The sequence below is a fragment of the Hetaerina americana genome, unplaced genomic scaffold (genome assembly GCF_022747635.1).
Source record: "Hetaerina americana unplaced genomic scaffold, ioHetAmer1.1.p SCAF_30, whole genome shotgun sequence".
In the NCBI taxonomy this organism is placed as follows: Eukaryota; Metazoa; Arthropoda; class Insecta; order Odonata; family Calopterygidae; genus Hetaerina; species Hetaerina americana.
The window spans coordinates 3,513,798-3,537,095 of NW_027286875.1; the positions used below are offsets into that span (position 1 = coordinate 3,513,798).

The 23,298-nt window shown below is 35.1% G+C and overlaps 3 protein-coding genes across 3 annotated transcripts; 1 reads left to right on the forward strand and 2 right to left on the reverse strand.

Annotated features, from left to right (window-relative positions):
- Positions 1-10,221: 10,221 nt before the first annotated feature.
- twr (signal peptidase complex catalytic subunit SEC11 homolog C twr) lies at positions 10,222-14,313 on the reverse strand. Its single transcript, XM_071588894.1, has 5 exons — positions 14,195-14,313; positions 13,756-13,865; positions 12,807-12,956; positions 11,713-11,890; positions 10,222-11,190 (listed from the first exon to the last, which is right to left on the reverse strand). The coding sequence occupies exons 1-5, from the start codon at positions 14,240-14,242 to the stop codon at positions 11,140-11,142; spliced, it is 537 nt and encodes a 178-aa protein (XP_071444995.1). The 5' UTR covers positions 14,243-14,313; the 3' UTR covers positions 10,222-11,139.
- Positions 14,314-14,421: 108 nt separating this feature from the next.
- LOC139691192 (ELMO domain-containing protein 2) lies at positions 14,422-15,584 on the forward strand. Its single transcript, XM_071588920.1, has one exon. The coding sequence runs from the start codon at positions 14,597-14,599 to the stop codon at positions 15,533-15,535; it is 939 nt and encodes a 312-aa protein (XP_071445021.1). The 5' UTR covers positions 14,422-14,596; the 3' UTR covers positions 15,536-15,584.
- Positions 15,584-20,627, reverse strand: LOC139691193 (thioredoxin domain-containing protein). Its single transcript, XM_071588922.1, has 6 exons — positions 20,205-20,627; positions 19,946-20,131; positions 19,718-19,856; positions 17,360-17,521; positions 16,208-16,333; positions 15,584-16,046 (listed from the first exon to the last, which is right to left on the reverse strand). The coding sequence occupies exons 1-6, from the start codon at positions 20,332-20,334 to the stop codon at positions 15,887-15,889; spliced, it is 903 nt and encodes a 300-aa protein (XP_071445023.1). The 5' UTR covers positions 20,335-20,627; the 3' UTR covers positions 15,584-15,886.
- Positions 20,628-23,298: the final 2,671 nt, after the last annotated feature.

Sequence of the window (23,298 nt, forward strand, 5' to 3'; positions counted from 1 at the left end):
TTCTCTTGTGCCTTCAAAGAATCTACTCTTCATATCTCACAATCGTTCTTCAGTCGGTTCTGTGATACTACTGTGTTTTATTTCTTTCTCTGGTGCTACATGGGATGCCATCCTTGTTGGTTTCCGTCAGTAATTCATTTTCAATTTGATGTACCAACTTCAACTGCTGAACAGACTTCAAAACTGAACATAGGCTATAATATAGTATTAAAATGTTGAATGCACAAACCTCCCATATCTCAGATAATCTATTGCTTCAATAATAAGCTAGTTTCAGAATGAGAACTGACAATGTATTTAAACTGAAACTAATTAAAGAAATATAATTCAACTTGAATTGAATGAAACAAACCTGGCTCTCATTTTTTATACAAATGCTACTACCCAGGTTAACCAACAAATACTGTAGTACTTGATGTAAAATAGAAAATACCCTAACATTTACAATTATGCATTAAAAATTAATACAAGTATTACCATAGCACAGGGAAGGAATTAACAAAATAAATACCCACAAACCACGGAGAAAGACAAGGATGGAGCCTATTCTCAACTCTAATACACACATAACTGATTATTCAGACAATGGACACTAATTGCTAACCCTTGAATTAAAACAACACCCAAAACAACAATCAATACTCTACCATCCCCTGATATCCAAATCATCATTCAAAACATTGAAGTGGATATATAAAGATGTCTTTTAACATCATACAATCTTTATAATTAACCTACACCACTAAAAGAAACAAATACAATGATATTTTTGGGGGACCAGCTGGAACCAAAATAGTGTTAAACAACCACATAATGGAACAAGTATCATTGTTTCAGTATTTAGGAAATAATATTACTTATGATAAAGAAAAAGATCTAGATAATATATTACATCAATATCAGACAATGTGTGGAACATTAAAAAGAAAAACAAGAATAAAATGAGCATTCTGCTCAGTTTCGAGTCCTATTTGCAATGGAATGCTAGAAATAGAAAAATGAAAGCAAGATTCAAGTACTCGAAATGCAACTTCTTAGATCAATTAAAGGCTGTACCAGACAAAGGAATATTTGATTAGAACCTTAAGTATGAGACTTTAATATAAAATACCATGAAATGATGTTTATCTCAAACAGATGGAAAATAAAAAATAAAAGAGCTCTTCCAAGCATACCCAGGGGTAAAAAAATATAGGAATCCCTAGGAAAGATGTGAATCCCAAAACCTCTGATGTCAGAGCAGGTTGAGAAACTAATATATGATAGAGGATGATAATGATATTCAACAGTCCATTGTTATTTATTGGTTTCTTTAACTTCCTTAATACTAAACGCGGTCAACGTTGTCATGTGTATCGAGAGAGCTTTGCTGTCCTTCATTTGATTCATAAATCTCAACTTAAGTAGAATCTAATTATTTTACTACCCACTGGAGAAACATCCTCCCTATTTAGTAAGGGGTTAAGGAAAATTGAAGAACAGTGTACAGTACAATAATTTTCCTGTAAAATGTCATTGCAATATCAAATACACCAAGAAGTGCATTGTGGATTTTGGAAAATTTATTGCTTTAACCCAGTTAACAATCAATTGGCTTATTGAAATTATAATTTCTTTTTTGGAAAATGATTTTACTCATCAAGTAGATCAAAATTTTTCATCAACAAATACATAGTCTTAAATCATACAAAAAGAATTTAATTTCAGTTTGATGAACAAGAACAAAGTAACTTTACAACGTACTTCTATAGTGTTTCTATTTATCCTACCTTTATCTCAAGGATTGTTTAGTCCAATCTCCACTGGCTGGAATCATTTTTCTTTTTTTAGTCCTTTCACAACAATTGTTTAATTTTTAATTGGATGCCAGCATTTCTCTACCAACTGATTAACTTCCTATTTATGCATTCTCCATTAACACAATTTCAACACCTCACTTGGTTTCTTGCCTTGAAATTAGATTGACACTCAATTCTCAAGCATTGCTCTCCCTCCTCACCTTCTCCCGTAAAACATACCTTCTTCAATCCATGGATTGGCTAGTGATCACTTGTGCCCATTTCTTCCTAATTTTCAAGTCATAGATTTGCATTTTGTCATTTTCAATCTCCCCTACTATTACATATTCCTCCACAGTACTTCATTTCTCCCATCTCTCCGGATATAATTTGAATCCTCTACCCACCTTATGGGATACCTGCCTGGTTATCCCAGCAAAAAACATTTTCAGCAGCACTCACATCAGGTTTAGTAACTCGAGCTGCACTTTTTCATTTCTCCTTATTTTTATTGAGGAGAAATATAAGTTCTAAACACTTTTACATACATCAATATCTTTATGCTTGAAAATACCAGTACAAAACTTAAGCTTTTGTCAACTTAATTCTTGAGTAAAAACTAAATAGTTCATCTAAATGACTCAATAAAAACACTTTTTGTAGCAATGCATGAACTTAAGCTTTGTAATTCCTTGTTTATTTTCATTTGATAGCTAGTTAATATTGACAATATCAAATAGAAATATATATGAAAATGGTTTTCAGTACCTTCAAGAGAGTGAGCATTAAGTGTTTGGAGGGTGGGGATTTTTTTTATGATTCAAAAAAACATTTGTAACAAATTTGGTCTGCATATGTGTTGTTGAAACCATAACCTGAAAAAAAGACATAGTTTGACAGTTTATTTTAATTTGGGTATTCAAGTACGTGGTCAATATCAATTAAAAATATATGTGAACTACATGTACAAGGTCTGCCCGAAAAGTAGCGTGGCTTATTTTTTCCTGGATGGATGGACAACAGTTTCTCTGGCTGGGTTCGACGGAAGGGAGTCTCAGGAAAGGCTGGAGGCAGTTGACTTCCAGCCTTTGCGGTGTGCGGATCATTTGTTTGTAAAACCTTTATAACATGACTTCATTATGCTTCATCATGAACCTGTTATCAGAACCATGGTAAGCCATCAAATTTTGCATGAAATTGAGCAAAACCAGAAAAGAGACTCATGACATGCTCAAGGCAGCTTATAATGATAACGCCATGGGTAGATGGGATGTTTCTGAGTGGCACAAGTTGTTTCAGGAGGGTAGAGAAGATGTTGAACTTTCAGGAAACTCTCCAACCTCAAGAAGTGGCGAAAATCTTACAAGAGTGAAGGTTTTGTTGAACAGGGATCACAGAATAAGTTTTCGTATGGTTTCCGATGGAGTTGGCATCCCTAAAAGTAACGTGCATCGACTTGTGATTGAAAACATGGGCATGAGAAAGGTATGTGCAAAGTTGGTGCCACGAGTGCTCTCGGACAAACAAAAGGAAACTCACATGTGGACCTATCAAGAGCTTCTCGACCATGCGAGTGAGGTACCAAATTTTTTAGACAATGCCCCACTGAATTTCTTCCTCTTCCCGCACCTCAAATCTGTGCTGAAAGGACAACACCACAGCTCGGCGGAAGCATTACAACAGGCCGTGACAAGAGAGCTTAGCATCATTCCAGGCATCACCTTCCAGAAGGCGAGGAAAAACTGCTGGCAGCAGTGTGTGGATGCACAAGGGTGCTACTTCGAAGATTTGGCAGTTAATGCATCAATTCTGGCAAAAATTTTTTTTTAATCAACTCAGTCCAACTACTTTTGGTACAGATATTGTATGGTTTTCAATATTAAGGAGTAGGCTTTTGGGTTGCCTTGAACACCAGAGAAAAAACACTGAGAGGAACCCCTGAGCAGTATTTTTATACTAAATTTGGTTAGGATATATTGAACAGTATACACAGCCTCTACTTAACAAACACAAATTTTGAATTTAATATATGCAAAAAATGTGTTGCAACATACTTTCAAAATTAGGCAAATAAGTTTAAAAAATTAGTTCATCAAAGCTGAATTGTAAATGCATAGAGTCCTAAAAGGAACACAAAAGTTCTTCACAAATAAACTCTATATTCATATGTAGTAGAAGAGAAACCCGGCGTCGGCATTAGCCTCCTCTTTACGAAAGGCGCCAAGAGGTCCGCAGCTTAACATCCCATCTGACTGACAGCATACTCACTCAAAGTGCCCTCCACAAAGCACCTCAAGTAGGGATCGAGATACCTCCGAAAAATATTCAACACCACCGGGATTTGAACCCAGGCCCTCTAGGTGGGAAGCCAGTACTTTATCCCCCACATCATCTTGATCCCTCTGGATTCATATGTAAGTACAGCTTTTACATAATAAGGAAATATTCATCTTTTGTGAATTCATCATACAGCCAGCTAATAATCAACCCACAGTTCGGCTTGACCGAACAGTACAAAATCACCTCGTCCTATGCCCCAAATGAGTGGGATGTGAAATTCAAACAGTCAGAGTAGAGGACATGTTCTTTTCTCTGTAACACCTATTGTTTCACAAAGATCTAGCAACTTCAAAATAGCACAGCTTGGGTAATCCTGGGGGTATCCAGAGGCACCACCAAGATATAAATTGGGGGCCCTTTCAGTGCAAAGCCAAACTCTAACCACTTAGATCACACCACCTTCATTCACCAAATAAGACATATTCAAATATTCAGTACTAACTGAGCTGTAACCTAAGAGAATCCAATTTACCCACCCAACCTTAACTTCTCAGCTCATACATTTACCCTAGGCTTAGTTGAGTCAAATTAGGGAAGGACTTAGGCAAATTTGACTGCATAAGTTGGCTATTACCCACTACCACAAGTACAACCAATGTTCTGTTACATTAAAGTCATTACAGACACAAAAAATGTGCAATTACATTCTGATTTATGACTGCAGCTACTACCTTGATCAAAAAGTTCCCGGAATAACCACCGTGTGGCGCTCCCATCGTTCCGATTTGAGTTCTGTTTTTTTTGTTAAATTGGTACATCTGTTGTTGATATTCCCTTTAAATCTTAGTGTCATAACTTGACATTTGCAAAAGTTACGTAGCCAAGAGTACATCTATCTCTGTGTGTGTTGGCGATTTTTTACAATTGCAGAAATGGATTTAAATTTGCAACAACGAACTTGTATAAATTTTGCGTAAAAAACGGATTAAGTGGCGCACGGACGTTGGAAATGTTGGAAAAGTGTTTCGGCAACGATTCTCTAAAAAAAACGGTCGTTTACCAGTGGCACGAGCGGTTCAGAAGTGGTCGTGAGTCAATCGAAGATGATGAACGCAGTGGCAGACCATCGACATCGAAAGTCGGTGAAAAAATTGATAAAGTAAAAGAAATGTTGGTCAATAACCGCAAATTAACCATCAGAGAAATAGCGGAGGACTTGAACATTGCCTATGGATCCGCCCAAGACATTGTGGTTAATGATTTGGGTTTCCGTCGTGTAGCAGCAAAGTTGGTTCCAAAAGACCTCAATTTCATGCAAAAAAGAGACCGTGTTGACGTCGCAAAAGACATGATTTGCGAGGCTGAATCCGATCCCACATTCATCAAAAGGATCATTACTGGAGACGAGACGTGGGTTTATGAGTACGACACGCAATCCAGACATCAGGCAAGTGAATGGCGTTCACCAAATGAGCCGAGACCAAAAAAACCACGTCGTTTTCAGTCAAAAAAGAAGGCAATGCTGACGGTTTTCATGGATTACAACGGTGTAGTGCATCATGAATTTTTGCCAGAAGGCCAGACAGTAAACAAAGAGTATTATTTGGGCGTTATGAGACGTTTGCGTGAAGCAATTCGCCGAAAGAGACCAGAAATGTGGGCAGAAAACTCGTGGATTTTGCACCATGATAACGCACCGTCGCACAGTGCTATCATTATTCGTAATTTTTTGATGAAAAATGCAACAAATACCATCCAACAGCCACCGAATTCACCTGATTTGGCTCCCTGTGACTTCTTTCTGTTCAATCGAGTTAAAAAACCATTACGGGGAACGCGTTTTAGCAGCCGAGAGGAAGTAATGGAAAAATCGCAGGAAGCACTGATGGACATACCGAAAACCGAATATAAAAAATGTTTTGAGGATTGGATCAAACTGGCATAAGTGTGTTGCAGTCGATGGGGATTACTTTGAAGGGGACAATATAGATTTAGATGAATAAACTTGTATTTTTAATTTTCTGAATAAATTCCGGGAAATTTTTGATCAAGGTAGTATTCAACAAACTAGTTAACTGCTCTCTATTAAAGGGTCCTCTAACGTTCAACAGCTAGGAAGAATAAAAAAAATTTAAATCTGGTGAAATGATATTCGATAAACAATTTAAAAAGAAACAAGACTGTAGAATATTTTTCAGAGGAAGGGAAAGTACCAAAAGATATAAAAAAATTATCTTGTACAACATTGACATTAAAAACCCTAATTTAGCATTCTTGAAACATTCAGCTAGACTTAAATATGATGCAGAACAGAAGATGACAGAATACTACACAATTATGAAGCACTCATACAGTACCTACTTAAACTTCACATCACTTGTCATTAGAAAAAAGAATATGCCTGGCTCATTGTATGTTCCTCCTTTGAGCGTACATTGGGATGTTTAACAAGTGTTCTACCAGAACACTGGACTGGTGGGGGAATGTGGTGTTCATCCCTTACCTCCTATGATCTCTATTCCTTTGTAATGTTGCCATGAAAATGCCAGTGGTTATATAAGCATATATTTTAGCTACCAGAGAAAAAATTTTCTAAAATTGTTTCACCAATGACTACCGATGCACAATCTAACAGTATTTCCCTTTTTGATTTTTGTTTATGATTCACAACAGAAAAGTATGACTAAATGGTTTCTCAATGAAAACTGAGTTGACCACTAGTACACAAATAAAATGAAAAGTCAATCATTGCATAATTAAAACAATTAATTATTAACAATAACAAATTAATTAAAAACTAATGAATGCAAGTAAATCGATTGGGGATGAAGGAAATGCCAATAAAACCAATAATAATCCACGCAAAGGATATAAAAATATGCGAACTTTAATAAAAATCAGTCCTAAATTAAAGGATAATAAAATCACATTCCATACGACATGGTTTATTCCACAATGTGTCCAAACAATAGTTACTCAATTTTCTTAAGAGCTTAATTCAGAGAGTGAGCATCAGTTTCAAGGATGTAGTAATTTCTGTACCCCAAGGAATATAAACTAGGATATGCTATTGAGCCAACTTCTGGATTCCCTTCACCAACACTAGTGTACGTCAAGAAGTGTAAGTCCAAGGCATATGACAAGTCCATCTTTGATCTCTTCACTGTTAATGAACCAAAATATTATGAAACTATAATAAAGCTAAGTCATGGAAAAGTGTAGGATCTCAACAACTTAATTACTTATATTTTACCTCATCACAAAGTTCATGGAATATTCTCTAGCTCTTCCAAGTAATAAACCAATAACAGTCACTGGAGAAGACGACTCTAGGGACAATGTCCCAGAATATTAAAGTAAGAACTACTAACAGAAAATCAGACTTGAAATTAACATAGTTTTCATTCATCTTCATAATACCTTTTCCTTAATTTTTATCAACAAGAAGTATGGTGCCTGTTTTTATTTCACCATTTCTGTTTTAACTTTTAACTCATTTAAATGCTTTTTAGTTCTTGACGATAAGTTTATATCAATGTGCATATTTTATCGGAGGGAATGACAAGAATTTAATAACATACTTAATTAAGAACATAGTAATATACTTCTAACCCATATTAAAGGATTAGGAAAAATTTTAATCAGGGTTTACTAGCAATGACTTAAGAAATAAACCTAGAACTATTGTATTGACAAGCATAAACAATTGATGGAGCACAAAACCTCTTTTTTAACAAGAAGAAAAACTATCAGAGCCAGGGCCTTGGCACATTGAAACACTGGCAAAATATACCGAGAGGTTCAAGTGCTCAGGACTTCCGTTGATCCTACCACCACCACACAAAGGGGGAGAAATAATAGAGGCCAACTTGCTGTTCCAGAAGGTTCCCAATATTCACAGAACTTCTTAAGTGAGAAAAAATTGTTCCTCAGGTCCATACCCATATGATTTACTCCTTTCCTTCATATTTGCTTTTGATAGTACAAGCAAGCTGGACTAGAAAGAGGTTACATCATTTTGAACTTTTCGCCTATAACTGTAGCATTAAAAAAATATATTTGAGAAATCAAAATACTCTCCAGAGCATTTGTTATAAATTAACACTTCATAATCTGAGTGCTTTTAGCTTTATTCATATTCCACCAATCACTAATTTGGAAAGGATAAATTGAGCTTCTTATGGCCTCTTTTTAGATTGACTATATTGAATAATATTACCTTAAGCCGTGTGGGGTTTTCCCACCACTGTAAAACTGAGGAGGGGAATATTAAGAGTGGTGTGGTGATGTATGGGGGAAATTAATCCCTTTCCAGTGATCAGACACACATTCAAAATATTAGGACTTTCACATTAAAAAAAAATAAAGAAACAAATGGAAAATACAGGAGGAAGGCAAAAAATAACCTTAAGACTAGGGAAAAAATGGTGTAAAATGCAGATTCGAGTATTTTGACCAAAAGGTGTCCTCTTCAGTGCTCAGAAGGAGTAAAACCAATGCAACATAAGGTTGAAGTGAATTTGTTTGAGGAAACCCAGGGTATGCAGATTTTTAAGAAACTGATATCCAGTAGCCCGGCTAGCTTGGCTAATCAGCCTCACAAACATATTTCTCATGTACACGATAACAACTCTTTTGAGTTTTATTCATGCCTTGATTGGGTACACATAAACTAGTGCTAGAAAAATCTTCAAATAATTCAGAGTTGAGCATTCATCCTTATCACAGACCTGTGTCTAGGCAATGGATCACAGACTTGTAAATGTGTTAATGAATGTTGTAAAAAGCAAACCTTTATTTTTCTGATTTGATCCTATAATGAGTGTGCAAATGAAAAATTACCACTGAATGATTAAGCATGTTATATAAGTAGAAGAAATTCAATGAATTTTCCAAAGCAGCCATTAAAGGAAATGTTTTAAAATATCTTGAAAAGACTAATATCTCTCATTGTTCCAGTGTGAATGAGTTTTCCCTTCACTTATTTCTCACAATAATTTTGAAAACTTATGGGGTTCCTTTGTTCTCTGATTACATGCATACACTTCCTTTACTTTGGTTGAAATAACTGTCAAATTTCTATTGTCTTAATTTTCAATTGCTAGGCAATATGAATATTTAAAACATATGCAAATAAATGCAGGTCATGGGTTAACAATACAATCACTTAATCCCACAATGCTTCTGTTAAACCAAATTTTTGATTTCACTCACAAATATGAGTATCACCACTATGCCAAACCTAGAATAAATAATTCACCTACAATCACTAAATAGCAACATTGGCACCATTCTATGTATTTAATAAGTATTAATATTAATGCTCCTTAACTTTTAATTACAATAAAGTAAAATGAACAGTTTCACATGTCAACTGGACACAATGTATTCAGACCATTATTAGGCATGTATGTGTGTACACGATTCTCTTAAATCATATACTTGCTTCCACACACAATCTTTACTACAACCATCACATTATTAAGCAGAGAGAGAGAAATGCACTCACGGTCAATACACAGCTGTTACTATGAACACCTAATTAACTGTAAAAGAACCTCTTCGCAAATGCAAATAATATACTGAAAAAGAAATGTTTTTCATGGGGCCCATTGCCATGAATGTGAAAATATCATTTAAAAATCACAGTTTTCAAGCTGTCAAGTAATATACATTAACTGATGAACAGAAAAACTTAATTTTTACCTGAATTTTGTTTGAAAGTCTTCTCATGCAATTCAATTCCTTCACATTTTAAGGAGTACAAGTGAGCAGTCACACATTAAATCCCTTTCTGTTTCTTAATTCTTCCATTAGACATGGAAAATGTCTCTGTACTTAAATCTGACCACTTTCATGTGTTCTTAGATTTTATTAATGAACTGCCTTAACCTCCCAACACACCAAATTTCATCATTCCATCACATTTGGAAATAAGTATCCTATTTCCTTAAGTCAGCAATTCCAAGGAACTTTATAAATTTTCTATACAAATGTATGCATGTGTGGGTGAGAATATATATAAATATAAATATATATTATATATATATATTATATATATACATATATATATATATATATATATATATATATATATATATATATATATATACACACATATATATATATATACATATATAATATCTATGTTCATGTTAGTCAAAATCAGTGGCTCCATTGACTGATTTATTAATCACATCCATGAGACTTTTTTAGCGCGTGTGTGTACATATTTATATACTTATATAATAAAAATATCACAACTTATCTTGGATGAAAACCATGGGACATAATTTTGAGTGAGAATTAAAAGACCAACATATGACAGAAATTTTACTTGCACAGATGTAAAAAAAATCACGTTTACAAATCTTGAAAGTGCATTCACATGATAATTGTACTCTTAAACATTTGGCTGTGTTTGGCAACAACATAAAAGAGTTCGTATTTGATTGGTAGAAAGGCCGAAGTGGTATTCAGTTAATTAACAGTATCATATTTAAAGGATAAAAGTCACTCTGAAAACAGAGGCAACTACAAAGCCAAACAAATTTGATAGAAAGATACATAATCTCCACGATCAATCCTATCCAAAATGCAAATCTGGAGTTATAAACCATAAAAGAAATATATGCCGTAAATACATACGTATTACCAATGGCATTGAAGATGCTTCCATTTTCCTATAGAGAAACGCCTGATATCACTCACTCTTTATTCTCATAATACAATGGTTCCACAGGCCCCACCATCTCACATTAACCTCTTTCCAAATTGATATCAGAACTAAGAATGCCACCATCTATCAATCAAGTCCTTTTCAAAATGTAATTTTCTTAGATGCATTATATGTATATTTTTAAGAGAAAGTCAATCCAACACAAGGATTAAGTATAGCAGGATCATATCCCTTTGAAAATTGCTCCTCAAACACTAGTGTCCCAGCACTGAAATCATTAACAATTTTTAAAAACCATTCCCGACACATAATACTTATCTTCTCTGAAGGTTCAACACATCTATCAGATGCACACACCATCTTGATCAAGTTGCATCACAGCTATGTACAAAATAAGGACAACTATTCTCGATGAACTAACACATATAAACCAAGGCATGCCAGTACAGCAAACTGGAAAGAAAAATTGCAATTAATAAACTACTAATATTAATACTTATTTAAATTAAACATAATGCAACCCATTTAATTGGTAAAACATTCCTAATATTGGCAGAAATACAATTAAAAGTAACATTCATAATTTGACAGGTTGGAATATCTCAATGGATCAATTTTCATTATCTCTTTGGCATTTTGATTTTTCAACTGCTTACAAATTTTTTCGGTTAACTTTCATAAATTCTTTTAATTTTTATGAGTATCACCTTTATTCATTTCCATATATTTGACTTAAGCTGGACACAATGATTTTAGTAAGAATGTAAGAAAAAAAATTGCAATTTATATTATGTGATCATATTCAAACATATACTCGGTAAAAATTGTAACTTTAGTCCTAAATCTCTAGGAGAGAAAATCTTCCCCATACATTTTTGAGACCAGCAAAATATCAGAATCTGCATCTAATATGTATAAAATAAAAATGGATGACTTGTACTTCTATATAACATTTTTTTAATTGAAGAATTTTACCTTAAACTTTGGATATTCATTCATGTATATTGTGACCATTCCCACATGCGGCAAAAATCCTCGAGCACGTCCAACAACATCTTGCTTAGTAAGCCATAGTTGACCAGGTGCATAGAGCCCTCGATCATCAACACTATTGTTATCACCTTTGGTCAAAAATTTAACAGTTCCATTTTCCCTGGGGAAGAAATTAGCAAACTTATTAAAGAGAAAGAGTACGGAAGTACGCAGAGATTGAATAGTTCAGCAGAACACATTGCGGCATCATAATCCTTAGCAAACATAAATGGAATAGCGTCATGGTGTATCCATTGGAAGAGTGAAGAATGGAGCTTGAACACCAAACGAGAGGCTTAGGCCACCAATCAGAAAGGGGGGGGGGATAAATGAAAATAATGGACACCAATGATCATGATGATTTATAGTGAAATTGTGTTGTATACTCTGAAATTGTTGCATTGCAATCATATCAAAAGGTAACAGAGTGAAACCTGCCAAAGGCAGAATATGTTTGAGATAATAACTTGTCAGATTTTTAAATATAGGAATCTTAAAATTTTTTCTCTCAAATATAATCCGATGAAACATAGACAAAACATTCAGCATGGCACCCATGTTATCTGTGAATTGGTTCCATTAAAATCTTAAAAATATGGAAATATAATTTTATATATTAACTGTCAGCTAGCCTTTTCTGGACTTGGAGTTGTTTCAATGCTTAAATACTAACTGTGATTGCCAAACTCCTTTTCTTCTTTAAATTACTTCTTTGCATTGCATACTGTTTTTTCAAGATCTTAATTGAATTAAACAACTTCAGTTAATACTTTCATGTGTTTTACTTTCGAAATAACAGCAATGTCCTATGCTTTCAAATACCCATCATGGAAAATGTACACATCTCAAAAAAATTATGTGGGCCCTAGTGTGACAGGTTACATTGTATTTGAAAAGGTTTCACTGTACAAAAAAGATCAAATAATGCAAGGGGCAGACTTCTTAAATAAGGATGAAATTGAATAAAATAGCAGATACAGTACAAGATGCACATGCATAGAGAATAATGACAGCATATAAATGAAAGCAATATTTACTTTTCATGTAGCTTTAGAACTCTGTGAACAATAGGTATGTCCCGCCCTTCAACTTTGAACACTACAATTTCTCCTACACGGACTGGATCTTCTTGATAGTTGGTAAGGAAAAGAAGGTCACCTCTGTGAAATGCTGGCTCCATACTTCCACTGTAAGAATAACCAACTTTAAGCAGTCAATTAAACATAATTTGAAAAATTCTAAGAATTAACTTTGCTGTTTAAAATGAAGCATATTAATGCTGGAAAATGACAGTTGAACAACCCCAGTTAAAAATCCCAAGAGACGCAAAAAATAATAACAGGCTTATTCTTTATATGTTTCCAACCACATACCTACATGATTACTTTTTATATTTACAATAGGTTGTTGAGAATTTTTCCCATTAAAACAACCAGCTAACTAATTTTGATTGAAACAAAGGGGTATATATGTCCACATAAGTGCGTGCTCCCTTACTGAATGGCCAAGTTATTTCTTGGAGTTCGTTCAGTTTAGGGCCGAAAAAAAACTTTTAAAACCAAGGAAAAAGATGCAGGAAAAATCTTAATGTGAATTTATAAAACCTTGCAAATGGTCACAAGTATTATAAAATACCATAAGTTCTCATCCATATATGAAATATGGTCAATTCTCAATGGCATATTGAGATATTTCACACCGGTAGTCTATTAGGACAACTTGCGCTAATTCGGCAACTTCTTCGTCCATGATTTTAGGGAGCAAGTACGATAATTAAATTTAGGTTACAAGGAAGATAAGTACATTGAAACTGTAACTTCACAATGGAAATTGTATTTAGTTTACCAAGCATTTGTATAACTCACAATGACAGTAAAAAATGCAAGCATCCACAAACTCTTCAGTTGGTCTATGCCTTAGGAGGAACTTCCGCATAAAATTTTGCAACTCAAGGGATTTTCAGGGGTTTAAAAAAATTTTTCTTACCTAAGTACGACGACTATTGGGCTTTCGCTGCCTGTGACAACCATTAACCCTTTCCAAATCATTAACGCTGAAGATACGATCATGCCGAAACTTAGGAGCTGGTACAAAAACTGAAACGAAATGAGTAAGAATTAAACGAAACTCAATGTTTCCGACGCCGACAAAATATTTCATTCAGAAATATACTCGAAATGACATTTCGGTGGCAGTCATACCGCCATTGGGGTGAAGAATTACCAATACTGAAAAGGATCTCAAGGTATGTGGACTTAAATGATAAGAAATGATAAACGATTACGTTTAACTGACACACGGCGATATCTAATACCGAAATATCATCAAAATGCCTTTATTAGCAGAGCAAAAATTACACCACCTGTGAGAAAACAAAACGTTAATAAGTCTCTTCCGGCATCTCAAGATAGAACTTTGCACTTACCTGACGCTTGTTCATGCGTTTAACATCATCAAATAAGCTCTGAAGCATCGTGAAATGTTTTAATTTCAATTTCTATCAACCAAACGTGGCTTCTAGTACACGTACTCTTTTATTCTCAAGCCTGCAACGCGGAAAGTAGATTTCATTTGAAAAGCAAAGAAAATAGAAAATCCAAAAGGCGATACCGACATCTGATGGCGAACGGAGAAACTAGTAGAAAACAGCACAATCATGAATTCCATATCTATTAGTAGTGTAAATCCGTCCTGATGATTCAATTGTAAAATGTAGTTTGTTTCCTATTTGGTGCCGGAGTAGTATATTTTATCTACTGCGAGATTCATATTTGTGGTTTTGATGGAGATATAGCAATATAAAGTTGCTAGAGTTGTCGAACGTGAAATGCTGCAGTTAGCTTGGTCCTACATATATTGGTATTTGCGTCCAATTTTGAAGTGGTTTTTACGAAGATCCACAAAGTTATGTGAGTTACAAAGAATATGTTATGGTGTTCCTAGAGGCGCCCAGAGGACCTTAGATGTGGAGTACTCGTTGGCGAATTCACGAAGTGCTGACATTAAGCGCCTTATATCGGACTTAAATCGTTTTAGTGAAAGCGGTCGACTTAAAGGAGAAACTGCTAAAAATATTGTAAATTATGCTGTATTCACGGTGAGCAAAGTGAAAGTTATCGATCTCTATATACACGAGCAGTTTCAAAAGTCATTTGGAGTCTGTGTTCAACAAATATGGGGTTACCGGCAGCTTCTTCACGAAGTGGAGAACCTCCGGAAGACGCCGTATGATTCGAGTAATCCTGAGCACGAAGAAAAACTCCTACATCTGTGGAACTTGTTGAAGCCCGAAGAGCCTCTTGATGGACGACTAACAAAGCAGTGGCAGGACATCGGTTTTCAGGGTGATGACCCTGCCACCGATTTTCGAGGGATGGGCCTGCTTGGATTGGAAAACTTGTTATTCTTTGCCAGCGAATATCCAAAAGTTGCCCAGCATGTACTCTCTCATTCAAAACATCCCAATTACGGATTCGTTTATGCTGTTGTTGGCATAAACATCACCAGTATGGCCTATTATCTCTTACGAAATGGAACCGCTAAGACGCATGTTTATAACGCTTGCAGCTGTGTACCTACTCTAAAGCTTTTTCACACAATGTACTCTTACTTGTTCTTCGAGTTTGATAAGTTTTGGATTAATGAAAAACCGAAGAATGTAATGCAATTCAGTATTGTCAGAGATAAATATGAGAAAAATCTCAAAGAAAGATTGTTAGATCCTAACGGTATTTTGAAACTTAATTTCAGAGTTGATGACATTTAAGTCATTGCACATGTTATTACAGATAAATGCAATAAACACTAATTAAATACTTGACTTGGTTTTAATATCAATATCATAAATTAATTACAATTTATGAAATTATACACTTACAAAATTTTTGAAATACAGATTACAACTTGACTCGGTGAAGTTGAGCATGAAATGGAATGTTAATAGTCCCAGGCCATTTTGATAGTATGTTCTTGAAATTTACAAAAATATTTCTCTTTGAGCTAACAAAATGACATGGGCAGAGGCTCACTGTGGTTTTTATTTCCAAGACTGTAAAGCACCAAAACTTTCTTTTCATACAACTTCAATGCCATGTTAGAACAAAACTAAGGCTTTTATTTACTTAGATTTCTTTGCCGAACTCTTCTTTTTTGGTGGTTTCTTCAAAAATTTGGAGAGTATTATAACAAGAATAAGCATAGACACACCAGCGAGGCCTCCCTGCCACATTAGTGGATTGTCCATTAGGAAGTCTGCTATCATTTGAACAAAGTCATCACTAAAATAGAGAAGGGCTGAATGTAAATTACTGTTTACAACTTATCAGAGATGAACAAATTAAGATACATTTTAAGAACACTAGTAATTTAAAACCTAGAATTCAGTCTTGCATATTACTTTCTATTATTTATTATATGTTGTCAATTCAAGTATACTTACAAAGGACTCTTGGGAACAGGCACACGTTCCATGCGAGCATTTTTATACCAATCAAGTGCAAACGATGATAGTGAAGAGACATCATACTTGGGAAGGTTGTAACGGTACATATTTCCCAACCTAAACCTAAAATTAATCAAAAAGTTATTAAAATTTTAAGGATATAACTTAATGAAACTTCCAATATATCATGACAAATGCCCACAAAATAATTTTGATTGAAATGGAAATGCAATGTGAAGACTAAAAATTATTATATTATTCATATACTTTTTTATTTTAGAATTAATCTGAAAACGGCCATGTTATGGTCTCTTACATAAGATTATTAAGAAGAAATAATAATGACAACACCAAAGCGCTGGCTGAAGGAAAAGCTACTTCGGCAGGAAAGAAAACTCGCAACATCTGGGTTAGCAGGTGAGGATGTTATTCTGCCACTGCTGGGGTCAGTAACAATTTTTTTGTAAACGTCTTTTTCAATTATACTGGAACAATGGAACAATAAGGACTTTCCAGCCAACAATGGCGAAAGAACGATTACGCCCCAAAATTATAGTTTTCAAGGGAACCTTTCAAATGACAATGCAAAGGGAGCAATGTATTGGTTGGAATTAACTGTAGGTGTCTTGTTTTACAAAGATGTCCTCGTCCTTGAGCCTTTTCATTTCCTATGAACTCTTAGCCTTGTTGGTGGTATTAGATTACTATTTCAAAGATCATATATGCACCACAATTATTTCACGTGCTTAGGAAATGCACATTTTCACACAATGAAATTTCAGTTTTAGATAATTAACTAGTTCAATGGACTTTTTTCACTTGGATCATAATCCTATTTGAAATATGACGCATTACTACCAAATTAAGTAACAGACTTGGCATAATTATTCCACCTCTTGTGAATAACTGATAACATCTTGTTGAAAGATAAATTTTTTAAGGAAATAATTAATATATTCTATTGTTTCAGGCTTCACTTCGTGGAAGTAATTAATATCCATCACTAAAAAAGAAAGAAAGACTCGTACTTTTCCACAGAAATCTGTGGAAAAGTACGAGTCTTTCTTTCTTTTTTAGTAATGGAAATCATTAATATTTATAAAGATTTCTGCAGAGAGAATTGCATTCAGGTAGTTATTCATTACTTACAAAATGAATGTTGGTGTCTGTCGAATATTGAATCTTCTAGCTGTAGCACCTCCACGATTTTGTTTGTCTATACGAGCAACATTAAGTCTTGTTTTAACCCTTGCTCCAACAGCCTCCCATCTGGCTTGGAGTCGTTGACACTCCACACAATCATTGCTATAACTGTAATTAAATAAAAGAATTTTACTAGTTCAACTCAGGAAAATACATTGCTGGAGTTTTCTTTGACTAAACTATTACTGCATGATGTTTGATTAAAGAAATACTGACTTCGTCCACTTCTGATGTCATTTATTTATTTTAAAACATTGTTTCAGAAGAAATGGCTTTCACACTTTTTAATCATTATAATTAGGCAAGGAAAAACTTTGACAATAAGTACAAGTGGAAAAAGCCCGAGTTACAATGTACTTCAACTTAAATTCAAAGAATACGGAGTTTTGAAACATTCTTCCAGGGACTTAATTACACATTTAGCTAGAGGTATTCCTGTTCATTCAAAACTGTTTGTGTATACGAAATGCTCACAAATGTATAGTAAGCAGAGGAAAGATGAAATTAACCATATGTTAATTAATACTTGATTTATACAGCTACATTTGCTAAAATCGATTGTGGAAGCAAAGAATAAGTTAATTAGTTTTTGAAAGTACGTAGATTTGCTATTGTTGGATTTCACCTCATTGGTGTTTGCCATCAACATGTAACAAGTCTCAAAGTCAATATTAGTAATGCATTACATGGAAATTTAAATCAGCATGCATCAAGCTGTCAGTGGGCGCTCAATCAATAGCAGTGAAGGGAAATATTCTTTGACAAAGCCACACAGATGGCAATTGCATATATATATATATATATATATATATTGTTTTTGAATAGTTGTAATTCAAATTTCTCTTGCTAAGATCTTGAACTGGTGAAAGGATACTCTGAAAGAGTTGTTTACCACAGTCCAGTTTCCTTACCTTTTCCTCAACTAACAATGCATAGTAGGAATTTTTTCTACTGAATAATCAGCAAATTATGCATTAAAGGCTTAGTAATGCAGACCCAGTTTGTTTGGCACAAATAAGCACATGCTTCTATCTAAGAAGTGAATTTGATGATCAGGTTTTAATCTGTCATGGAACAGTAGTTCATGGGTATCGCTGAAGTGAAATAATAGTGAAGCTCTATAACAGTATGATATATTATCAGGACTGCTATAGAGTACCCTCCTTTGGGAACAGAGGTGGTTATTCCACTTTTTCCTAACTGGCTGGCTACACTCAAATACATGATGTCCATGACTCAGATATTCTCATGATTGATTGACATGTGTAATGCCAAAGACATCATTTGGTGGTCTCATCATAATGGATTAAAAGATTTACAAGAGTCTTATGCACTCACTCTGTTTAGTACCCTGATATCAGTTTACTTATCACTGATGATAATATCTATTAATAGTACACAATGATTATTTTTAAATTGGTGAGCATACAGCTTTTCACAATTATCATTGACCTGAATGTTGTTTCAAAAGTTGAGGGGGAGATACAGTGCACATTACAACCGAAAAAAGTAAAATTTAAGTCGGGGCAGCTGGATCCTTTCATTCTAGGCCTAAAATGGTTCTCCCGATTAACCTGTTACCCAAGAGTATCACACAATTTGAATTTTTACTGAAGGTATCTGTCGGCAAAACCAGAAATTGAACTAGGGTGCCTTACCTATCAGACTACTTAATGGTGTGCTTGCACTTAACTTTATAATGACAAACGATGATTTCAATGACAATTTAAAAAAATTATGTCATGGCAGTATACATACTGCTAAGATTATTAGTATAAAATGTGAATATTTTAAACAATTATAGAGGATGGTAATGTGAAAACCAAGGGTTTAGTGTTTACACTTTCCTAAACTGAATTGGGTAGTGATCTGGGCTCGTCTATTCTCAATTCATGTGTTTTGTTGGATGTATATCTGAAAAACCACTCTGAACATGCCATCGATCTTGCAGGGCTTACTTCGTAGTGAGCGTATTATTATTAAAAGCATCATTGCGCCTATTTGGGCGTAGTACATGGTGGATGACTAAGTAAAATGTGAGTCAACCATAGTCTGGTGTACAATATAGTATAAAATTTAAGTGAATAATAAAATGAGATTTAAAACAATTACATACACCAAGAGATAGTTTAAGGTGTGTAAAGAGTGCACAATTCTAAACACGATTAACGAAATGCCATGATCGCGACGAGAAGGGACAAAAACATATCATTCGAATGATCATCTTCAATATTAGTAACCTGGAAATAAACTGCATTACTGCATAATCTAATTGATTTTACTTTGCAAATAAACCATACTCACAACATAATAAACCAGTCGCCTGTGGTGGCTCCTGTTGCGACTTGCGTTAAATGCTCAAAATTGTCATCGTATAATTCTTTAACAACAGGTTCTTTATTTGAGACAAAGTTATCATGTATTTCCTCTTCGTTTGCCGGACCTATTGGGCACAAATACAACACGTTTGTTTAAATAGGGCGGGTAAACGTTTTGAGGCTTTAGAAAAACCATAACCACATTATGGTTTACCATCATAAAGGAGGGGAATGCCGTGCCTAAAAAACACCAAAGCGGGCTCCTTCGAAGGGTTGTAGAGACGTACCAAAGGACTATTGATAGCCTTAACAACCCAGGCATTCAGCGAGTCAACTAAGTCTTCCCGCAAACCAATGAGCTCGTTTTCCAAATTATCGCAGGCATCACAGTCATTCTTAGCTGAAACAAAATTACGTCAAGTATTTGGTATAAGCAACATTCAACATTGTGAGTACATATACAGCATACTTACTAAATAATACGATAACGTATTTCTCTCCACGTATCAAGTTGGTTAATTCATCATCAGAGACGACTTCTAGCGACGAAGCACATACATAATTGATACAAGCTACCAGAAACACCAAAGTAATAGGCCGCATAACGGACGAAGGTTGAGCATAAACGGAGAAGGCTGATTAATAAAGCAGCATATAAAAATTGAACCGATTGCCCAGTTACATCTAACAGGGACCGTGTGTACACCGCAAGTTCCGACAAATTACATTTACTAAAATGAAGTTAAGTTTGAATGGTGCAAGATGAAAATTTTTCTTAATTTATCTCACGAGAGCATCAATTTCAAACAAGCAATTATCTTGAAAATGATTTAGAGGCTGTTTCAAAGTGCAATTCACACGACCTGCCAAGTGTTCAAATGACAACACCGAATCCGTCCATGTGGAACTCGCACGTCATTTCTTCGATTTGCAGGAGAACTGCGGGAAGCGCATGTGGTGTTCTAACTTGCCACTTACTTTGAATATTCTCGTTTAAGCAAGATTTTCGGGAAATATTAACTTCACAAGTAAATGCCTTGAATTGATTATTGAATTCAAGAATGGTTAAGGCTTCATTTTCGCTCTCATTCCTCACATACGTCTGGCTAAAATGCATAATGAAGGAAGAATTGGACTTCGGATGATTTTTCTCATACAAATTAGTTAACTCCTCTCAGTTAAACCGCCGAATTGATCACTTATAAATGAGTACTTAAACATCAATCAGTTATTTCCTGAATCCGGTCCTTGGAAACTGAATTCATTAAATGCCATCCCGTTCATATAATTTAAACGAGATTTCCTACTTGGTAAAGTACTACGAACTAACGAGATTGAGCTAAGGAGGATGAAATTCACGTAAATATACTCCTAGGTTGAATAATCGGTTTAAAAATGCATGTGTGATTTATTCTAAAAGTAATGGTGAAATTTGACCTAGAGAACTATAACTATATGCATGTTTCTTTCAGCAGAAAACTATTTACTGCGACTTCATCACTGTTGTAGGCTAGCAACGAGGAAGAGCAATTGAGAAAGTGATCCATCTCCGTTTCGAAAACCCCATTAGTAATCGTAAGTATGTCAAAAATCGTTAGTTTAGATTTCACCGATTAATTTTACCTTTACATGCTATTCCCAGGGCTCAATGAATTGATCCGTGAATCGTGCTTTGGATACCTTGTTCATTAGTCTCACTGATTTCATCACATAAGAAATTAATGGATGAATAAATTGAAATGTGTGACAAAGTGAAAATGCCCTCGGATGTTGATAGAAGGAGAAGTATGACCTTACTGTACGTTTGTCGGGTAAGTAAAACCTTCCCTTTCAACATGAAAAACATTTTTTCCCGATCCTTGTAAAATGACGGTAACGTAAAAGAGGGTGGCATCACTATGGTTGGAATCGTGACCAGAGAATGCAAAATGTAATATTGCAGAAACTGGCATTATGGACGCCGATGCATAAATTGGCAGAAATGTTTCGCCTTTGATGATGTACCCCAACCACTCAGTTTTCAATTTTTTCGTGAAATGATTTTTGCAATATTATGTACAACCATTTTACTTTCAAACCGGCGTGTTGCGTAATTTGCCGTCGGAGTTGAATATAATCGACACATTTCCTTACAACATGCTAATATTAAGAATAAAATAGGGCTAACTTTTACACCTCACAAATACCTGGTCGCAGTGAAGCAGGGAGATTAAGTTGTCGTTTCATGAAGTCCAGAGAAAAAATTGACGAGCCCCTCAAAAAATCCTCCCCGGCTGTTGAAGATGAAAATTCACAGCTGTGACTTAAGTAGGTCTATCAAATTTTATCTGCAAACTTCATAATGGTGTAAATACGAAGTGGAAAATTAAGCTTGCGGTACTTTTGCGACTCTTATTTAACCACTAATATTTTCTCAGTGTTTTAGTATGGGCACGCGGCTATTACCAGTATTATTGATGTTTTATCCAACGTATTTTTTAAGAAACGAAACCGCTGGGTAGTTCATAGGACCACGTTACGCATAGGATGGACAGGGTAAAACTGCCTCTTCCCAATAGTATTCAGACTCATATGCTCCTAACTTTTTTTCAGACAATGTTACGTTTTTCAACTTTCAACAACTCAACAAAGTGATAACCTACGAGTTGAATGTCATGACAAACGACTATGTTAAATATACGGGGAAAATGGAGTGAACATGAGTGTACTTTCTTCTGTTTTTTGTGCCATTCAAGCACCGGAAACTTAATTCTTTCATCCGCTCACTCAGTAGCGGGTGTAGAAAATCACTAGGGGTTATTTAGTGTCAGGAGAGTTAAAATCATATTAAATTTGAAATTAATGGCGCTAATTTAAGGCAGTAACGCACTCTGCAGTAGATACTTTTTTGGTCGAGGGAGAGCAGGTATTCAAAAGTAGTGTCGAGCATATATATGTAAGTAATGTAGGATTTCAATTTCATTAAAGTAAAATATTTTGTCAAAAGGGGGAGACACGGTCTCTATGGCACCCACTTTCAATCCGCCCCCAGGCTATTGATGGTTCAGAGATCGTTTGAATTTTATTTAAGATTAAATATTAACACCAGTCCCATTACTGCTTCGTAAATTATCATGAGCATACCAAACGAAAGAATAATTTCACATGATGATGTATTCTTGAGTAAACTCTCTATGAGAAGTTCTTCGTATTCTGTGAATTATTTGAAGACAAGTTTCCGTTGGCACTTCCATGGATCCGCCCCTGCACTCACTTCTTACCTCCCAACTTACTGATTAACTACTGTTACCATTCAGTTTACTCAACCCTTGCTTTTGTTATTTTACATTTCCCGCAGCATTTATAAAAGGAGAAACGCCTTTGATTATCATCCGTTTTCATGTGATTAGTAGATACCTTTTTCCTGCATTTTTCGATGGAAGTGGGTCGTGGTAGTCCAGGGTTAGAGGGTTGGACTACTGACCGGAGGGCCCGGGTTCGATTCACGGGCAAGCCCTCAGGGAAAGGAACTGTCCCCCCCTACCCTGATAAGTGGATTTCACACGCCGTCGGGCTTAGTACTGGGTG